This window comes from Arachis hypogaea, chromosome 3 (assembly GCF_003086295.3).
Source record: "Arachis hypogaea cultivar Tifrunner chromosome 3, arahy.Tifrunner.gnm2.J5K5, whole genome shotgun sequence".
NCBI classification, from domain to species: Eukaryota; Viridiplantae; Streptophyta; class Magnoliopsida; order Fabales; family Fabaceae; genus Arachis; species Arachis hypogaea.
The window spans coordinates 31,449,777-31,458,317 of NC_092038.1; the positions used below are offsets into that span (position 1 = coordinate 31,449,777).

An 8,541-nucleotide genomic window follows, 5' to 3' on the forward strand; every position below is an offset into this window, starting at 1 on the left:
TGCTATGCATTCATTGGGAATGCCTAATTGATTATAATATGCTAATTGTTGTAATTGCTACTACTTGTTTTCTACATGTGCTTGCCTTGTCTGTTTGTTTGTCTATGCGAATTATCGGAGATGGAGGAATGGAAGAAAGGTGAAACAGTTTAGTGTCTAAATTAAGTTTAAGTTAGGTAGAATAACCCTTAGAGGATCATCCCTCTCTATGGTTGCTGTTCAGTACTTTAAGTTTTATAACCTGAGTGTCGGCATTCTAGGATTGCCTCGGGCATTTCCAGGACCTTATATCTTATGTGCGTGACACCTTTACCATACTGAGAACCTCCGGTTCTCACCCTATACTGTGTTGTTGTTTTTTAGATACAAGTTGAGAGGCTCCTCGGTAGGCGTCTGGACTTCTGAAGTGGAGATGTTGCTGGGTTTTCTTTTAATGTATAGTTCGTGTTTATATATATACTTAACTCTCCGAGCAGCTACTTTATTTTGTACCTCTTAGAGGTTTATGGAGAATTAAGGTTTATCTTTGTATTTTAGATTGTTGGGGTATGTATATATGTATGTAAATATTTTTCGGCCAGCCATAGCTTCGCAGGCTGATTTAGGAATTTGTTATTTTGTATTCTTGACCCTCTATTCCTACTTCCTGTTTATTTATTATGCCTTTGAACCTTAGTGTTTTCACATGCAAGTAATCTTGTTTCCGGAGCATTGCGCTTTTTATTTTACGATTTTTGCTTTATCCGTTTTTCAAGACTCTTCGTATACTGTATCTTTTTTAATATTATTATATATTTTTTTATTTTAGAGGTCGTAGCGTCTCGCCACCTCTACTTTACATCTTAGGTGTAAAGTTTTGTGTGGTAGGGTGTTACAGTCATGAATTATTGAATAGCATAAATTGTTCTGATTTGTCTTCACATAAATTAATATTCAAGATTGGTATTCCGATGATATAACTGAAGAGTATTGACCAATTCAATTATCTTTATAATGGTATAAGATTATAATTAGAGAACTCAAAAATCATGTTAAAGAATGTAAAATCGTAACAGACAAGAGCGGTTCAAAAGTTTTATTCATGAATCACGTAGGAACATTTGCAAATTCAACTATCAATATTGTCTATAAAAAAGTCTTTGAAAAGATAGAATCTTAATATAAATATGTTAATTTTATTTTAAATTGTGATTGAAATCAATGAATAATTATTTTACTTTAAAAAATATAAAATAATAATTACTCACAATTCTCAAATTAAAACTTTAATTTTGTAGTGATTTTGCAAATTTTTTAGGATAGTAATTATTTTGTATGATTTTTCTTAAAATATTTAAAAATATAAATACTTCTATATTTTTATAATTTTTTTAGGACACAAATTCATATATTTGTATAATTTAAATTAGTAGAGTTAATTTTTGACTTAAATTTTTTATTTAATTTTAGATTTTATTATTTTATTCTCAGAGGATTTGATTTACTTTTATGCTAATTTGTTAGGAGTTTATTTAAATAATCTGAACATTTTTTATGAATAAAATTTTATAGTTATTTTATATGCGTTTTTATATTATGTCTAAGTGAAGTGAGTGATCTATTTTATTTATTGGATGAAAAAAATTGAAAGATTCAGTTTAAGGTAATTCTTAATATTAGTTCTTTGTGTTTTATCCTTTTGGGCTAAGTTATCAAGAATAGAGTTTTTTAAAGGTCTAATAAAAATTTTTTTTTTCAATAACCTAAATTGCTAAGAATAAACTTTTTAAAAGTCTAATAAAATTTTTTTTCTATCCTTTTGTTTTTGTGTATCTTTCATTAGTTCTTCTTTTTTTTTTATCAGGTTTACTATGAGTAATTTAATAATTTATTGAAATTTTAGTAATTTATTGATATTTCAAAGATTTAATTACTCAAATTTCTATAATTTTATTAAATTTTAATAGGCCAAATAATTTTACCAATTAATACTCAATTTCATTATTTCTGAGATTCTTGTGGTTTTTCTTAAGTTAGTGATATTGTTATGAATATTCAACAAATTAGAAATAGTGATATTGTTGATTAGTAAAGCAATTGAAATAACCCATCACGATCAAAATACAATAGATATCAGTAAGTATTTGTTTGAGTATTATTAAATTAATAAAAAAATTAACAAAAAAATTTAATATATTTGACAAATTTTTAGTAATAAAAGTAAAAATATTAGAAATTTTTTTTAATAAAACTACAATTTTACATCTTTTTTAAAAAGATATTTTTTTATGTAATAAATCAATAAAAAATACTCTTATATTATTACTCACTTAGATTTTGTGGGTTCGAATCTTTCTATTTTTGGTAAAAAAATATTTTTATACTATTATACTCAAACATAATTAATAAGGCCACGGATTTCTTACTCCATATTTTATATAGGAGTATCATTAACCCACCCAAAAATAATTATGAATTGAACCCCATTTTTTATTTTTTTAAAAAAGTAATAATTAAAAATTGATCCCATGTTTATTAATTTTTACACGTTTTTACTCTTTTATTTTTATCTCAGATTCAAAGTGAGCCATTTGCTCTGGTAGGGTTTTGCCCTTCTTTCAACCACTATTGCGATTGTCTCTTCCTCTGCCTCTGCCGTCTCTTTCGTCCACTCATCTTTGCTGCGCAACCAGCTTCCCGGCCGCCGTGCAACCCTCTGTTCTATTAGGTGTTATTTTCACCGTATCTTTTGTATATGATATATTTGATTGCTTCTTTCCAAACTCAGATTCTATTTACTTTATTTTGTTTTATTGCTTTTTCTATGGCAATTTTTTTGTGAATTTAAATGAAGTTTAATTTCAATTTGTGCTTCATATATGTTAGAGAAAACTTTGTTTCAATTGTTTATCAGTGATTCCATTTTTTCTTCTATTTTTCTGGTTCATAAGTGTTGTTTCTTCTTATAATGGAACTATAATTTTATATTAAAACAATTCTGAGTGTATTGGTGTTATGAAAATGCATGTACGAGAAGGACCATGGAATTGTCCAGAATGCAAGATTAACATGATTGGGCCAACAGTTGCAAAGGGAACACCACATTCCACTTGGATCTTGTACTATGAAGTTGAATGCAACAACTGAGATGATGCCAGTAACATAGCCCAGTTTCACTGATATTCACCCTTTTGCACCAACTGAACAGGCTCAAGGTTATCAGGTAGCTAGTTAGATGTTTAAATTGTTCTTTTTAGATTCTTATAAATGATCTTTGGCCTGAAAATATGCGAGAGAAGAGATTTTTTTTAATTTTATTTTCTGTGTCTAAACAATAAAATTTGGTGTCAGAAAATGTGCAACAATTTGGGTGACTTGCTGTATACCATCACTGGGTTTGACTCCTTCTCTTTGCAACCAAATGCTGGAGCTGCAGAAGAATATGCTGGGCTGATGGTTATTCGAGCATATCATTTGGTATTGGCTCATTTTAAATATGTCCGCTTAACTTTTATGGAAAATATTTGCTATTGGAAAGGATTTTTTTATCAATTTATGAGTTAATTTATGACTCTTCTGATTTACTTACATTCTAAAGCAGTATTTGACATATTTATTTAACATTGTATTTGATCATTTCATCCAATAGTTGATAACCTTCAGTTGTGCCATTGTCTCTTGCTATATATTTATAAGAGGTTGTGCCGGAAGATTTTAGGGCTTTCTTATGCTATTGTTAAGAAATCTTTGTAAGAATAGCGTAGGAAGTAGAATTTAACAAAAACCACAGCTTCCTTTGATGTTGTACACTCTGATGTTACATTATACACTGCTTGATCGATGCACTTTTGGCATTTCTCTGGCATTATATCGGCATTGCACTGGAAGAGGCCATAGACGCTGCTGTTACCAGAAGAAACGACCTTGGCAATGTGGGATCCGGCAGAGTTAGTGGCATTGGAAGAAAACCAAGATAAAAGAGTTTTGAGGTTGGTATGGTTGGTGCTGTTTAACTCAAAGGTGCTGTTTCCTGTGCAGTTAGAGATGTGGAAAATTGGTATCTGGTGTAGTTGTAGAAGAAGAACAAAACTATGTGATGGAGAGTAGCAGCAGAAACTGGAATAACAAAAACGAATTCTTTGTTCATAACGAAAAGCAATTAAGGAGCTCATATTATAGTGTAACTAGCAAGTGGAGTGCTATCTAACATTTATTTTGATGATCACGCTCTCCAAATGCACATTCTTTATTATTTTAGCCAACCTTTGTTGATTTCTTTTAGAAAGGGACTCTATATATATTTGAAAAAATCCATTTGAGCATTCATTAAGTCGTCCCTTGCTACTTATATTATTATATTTAGAGTAAGTAATAACTTCAAATATGGTGTGTAAATGGCTAAAGAGAGTTAAATAGATAGGTGTGTTATGTATGGAATATATGATAAAGGTGAAGTGTTAGAGTATTTTTATTAATCAGTCATGTTATATAGGTCCAAGTTGAACATCTAATTAGATCGATTTAAATTATCAGGAGGATATTTTGTATATATTCTATCAAAAAAATAGACAATCAAACCTATTTTTTGATTCAATAGAAGTCCAAAGAGGTGATTAGAGTCTAAAATAATGATAGATATGTAAAAAGCAAATTCGATTATGCTTATTCCTAATGTTAAATGAAACGGAACAACACAGATTAGAGTCTAAAATAATGATAGATATGTAAAAAGCGAATCTGATTATGCCTATTCTTAATCTTAAATGAAACGGAACAACGCAGCCCACATGATCTATTATATATAAACATAATTCTATTTAGATACGCTCAAATGACTGTCTTCTATATTGTCTAAATTTTACAAATAGAATTAAAAAAAATTTTATCCCTACTTTTTAAGCAAAAATCATAAGCACTATAAAATTTTCCAAAGATAATTAAATAGTAAAGTGTCTATATTTCTTTAAAAAACTTATCATGTCATTTATCTGGATAAGGTAATAAAGCAAAAGGAATAATTAAACATGTTCTACTTTATGCTACTTTATTTCATTGTCAGTGATTACTTAATAAGTAACATGCCATATTTTTTTTAACATAATTTAGCTGGCTTGTGGTCCGGATCTGAAATTATAAAAGAATATAGAAAAAAAAGAATGCAGCTGGAGTCATATTTAATTAGTGGGAGGTTGAAAATGCCAAGAGCTATCTTTGCATAACATAGGTTACACACGTCTCCATAAAATGGATATTTTTGCTGCTATAAATCTAATAGCATTAAACCTGTTTTAGTGGAATTGATTCGTATTATTGAATTGCTTTCATACATGTATAAGAGATTTCATCAAGAGCTTTCTTCAACATAGCAGAGATCCTGCCCTTCAACCTTAGACTTCATTATTCCAGTTCAATGAATAGAATTTCTTTCTACATAACTAAGCGTCAAATCATAAATTTCAGAATATTTTACAAAGTATGGTTTGTTTAGTAATATGTCTCAACATATAGAAAACTTTTACATTATAATATTACTTTAACTATCAACCTTTCTATAAAATATCTCAGAAATCACGTTACACCAACAGCAAAACAGTGATAAACAAACTGCAAACCTAACAGATAAAAAATGAGCTGTATACTGGTAAAAGAAGTTCACAAAGCTTTGCTATCTCCGGCTTCAGTAGAAGTATTAAGCACCTCTGTTGTTTCCTTATATATTCAACATCACTACCTTGAGATTTTCCCGCCATTGGATAAAGCAAATAGATAGGGTCAGAAATGCATTAATGAGGAATAATTACAGTATAGGCAAAAGTCACATTGAGAATGATACCCCTTTTTTCCAACAAAAAAAGACACCCCGCTGCAAAACATCCTGCATTACACAAGATCTGGGGAAGGACTGCACCCCAAAGGGTGTAATGTAGGCAGCCTAATCTGATATAAGCATCAGTGGTTAGCTGATTCTAAAGCTTGAGTTCACGTGGAAACAACTTAACCGTTGTGAAAAAACTCCCTTAAAATTTTCTTTAAAAAAAAAAACAAAATGAAAAACGCTTCACCTCGAAATAGTAAGGCAAGGTGGGTGCCACTTGAACCATAGGTGGCCAGAGACGAAAATAAGAGAAAGGGGTGGAGAGAAGGAGAGGGAGAAGGAATTCAAGCAACTTAACACAACCAGTTGAATTATAATAGAATCAAAAGTTATCATAGAAATCTCAAGCTACAATACTGACGCTATTTTGTCACCCTCATTAAACTATGAAGGTCAACGTTACTGATAGCTTTACACCATCAACTCCAGGAGAAAGCTGATCAACGTTACTGACGAATTTCCTTTATCGCTTTGCACATCTGATAAAGAGATTCACCTAAAATTCTAGCTCAATGGCACTCAGACACAAGAAAAATTCAACTACCCAAGAGCTATGTACACAGGCTACACATTTTCTTTTTACATACCACTATATCATCATTAATTTTAGTTCACCTAAAAGATTAATTTTATTTACAAATTATCTTATGTATGATATCAAATGTGTTGTGAAGGGTCATCCCCTACAAGCAATACAATCTGTACATATAACTCAAGCTTAGGTTGTTTCTTATCAAAATCATACAAAGTAAATAAATATTCAGTTACATTGTAGTCTATTTTTCATACCATGTGACACAATATTAAATAAATGCAGCTAAACTTTAAGATCAATCATTTATTAGATAATGAAAAATTTTAAGATCCATCATTTTTGTTTCTAATTTCTTCATTTTGGTAACTAACATTCACACCGCCCAAAACCAACATGTACAATAGCAAGAACAAAACCTTTTGCTAAAAATTAAATCAGCTACGCATGAACAATGTCTAAAGACAACCATTTAATTTAGACTTTCTTTATGGTTTTATCTATAATTTTTATTTTTCTATGATTACCTGTCTAGATGCCCTTCATCTGATCTACTGTTCCTCTTAAAGATTCTACAAATCTTCTCATATAATCTAATCATTTAATTCTACCATCTTTCCGAAATAAATGGAACTCCAACTTTCTCTCTAATGCATTCATTGCCAGTCATATCATTCTCTGAATTAACATTCATCACAATTCTACAATTATGGCTTAATAAGGTCTTTGGTTCCTATATTTTCCTATATACATTCATTTTAGCCTATCACATTTTCATGACACCAATACACCTGGGGTGATGACTCAGAATTGTTTTAATATATAAGAAGAAACAACACTTATGAACTCGAAAAATAGAAGAAAAATAGAATCACTGATAAATAATTGAAACAAAGTTTCCTCTAACATATATCAAGCACAAATTGAAATTAAACTTCATTCAAATTCACAAAAAAATTGCCATAGAAAAAGTAATAAAACAAAATAAAGTAAATAGAATCTGAGTTTGGAAAGAAGCAATCAAATATATCATATACAAGAGATACGGTGAAGATGGCACCTAATAGAACAGCGGGTTGCGCAGCGGCAGGGGAAGCTGGTTGCGCGGCGAAGATGACGAACGAGAGAGACGACAGAGGGAGAGGAAGAGACAATCGCAATAGTGGTTGAAAGAAGGGCAAAACCCTACCAGAACAAATGGCTCACTTTGAATCTCAGATCAAAATAAAAGAGAAAAAACGTGTAAAAAAAATTAATAAACATGGGTCAATTTTTAATTATTACTTTTTTTAAAAATAAAAAATGGGTTCAATTCATAATTATTTTTAGATGGGTTAATCATACTCCCATATGAAATATGGAGTAAGGAATCTGCGGCCAATTAATAAATATAATTTTTTTGTATGAGATATCAAAACATAAAATTATTTTTATTTTTTTAAAAGATATTTTTTGAAAAATAATTCGAACCCAAATCAAATTCTGTAACTTATTATGCATGAACAGTGACATAGATACAGAACACAACATGACATAAAATACGGTATACGACACCACATGAAATACACCGAATACAAAATTTAAAATCTTGTAATTTTAGAAACTAAATTATAAAAATAAAATATTCTATGCTATATGAATCGAGCGACTGGTTTATGACGATAAATCGACGGATGCATGTAAATTTTCGTGTTGATTCCTTTGTCCCTTCTAGAGGTCTCAACAATGTGCAGCCTAGTGTCGGAACAGTTGCGACATCTTCGTTGAATTCTTCTAATATTGATTCACATTATGTACTTGATGCTTGTGACAATATTATGATTATGAATAGGATGATACCGTTCGATGAGACTCAACATTAACATGATCTCACTATGGGTTTTTACCTATCTTATATTTTGGCGGAATCCTTCGTTTAGTACTAGTGCATTCCCTTTGCCTTAAAATCACGGTGTATCTGATCACTTATCAAGATTTTTAGGTACATTTTAATATCGGTTCTGCTACGTTACCAACAGTATACCTGCCAACTTCTGCCAACTCTTATTTATAATTGTGTTTTATGAAAGTGTGTTCGTAAATGTGTCTAATAAAAATGTCTTTTTTATAACTGTATTTAATAGAAGTGTCTTTATAGATATATTTTCTGGATGTG

General features: G+C 30.2%; 1 protein-coding gene across 1 annotated transcript; it reads right to left on the reverse strand.

The window, feature by feature from the left end:
- Nucleotides 1-3,704: 3,704 nt before the first annotated feature.
- LOC112775843 (cysteine-rich receptor-like protein kinase 7) lies at nucleotides 3,705-5,729 on the reverse strand. The gene is made up of 2 exons (XM_025819741.1): nucleotides 5,619-5,729; nucleotides 3,705-4,040 (listed from the first exon to the last, which is right to left on the reverse strand). The coding sequence occupies exons 1-2, from the start codon at nucleotides 5,727-5,729 to the stop codon at nucleotides 3,705-3,707; spliced, it is 447 nt and encodes a 148-aa protein (XP_025675526.1).
- Nucleotides 5,730-8,541: the final 2,812 nt, after the last annotated feature.

Coding starts and splice junctions, on each gene's coding strand:
- LOC112775843 (XM_025819741.1), bottom strand. CDS start 5,729: ATGGCGGGAAAATCTCAAGGTAGTGATGTTGAATATATAAGGAAACAA. Junction 4,041..5,618: donor TTTGTGAACTTCTTTTACCA/GTATACAGCTCA, acceptor CAACTACACCAG/ATACCAATTTTCCACATCTC.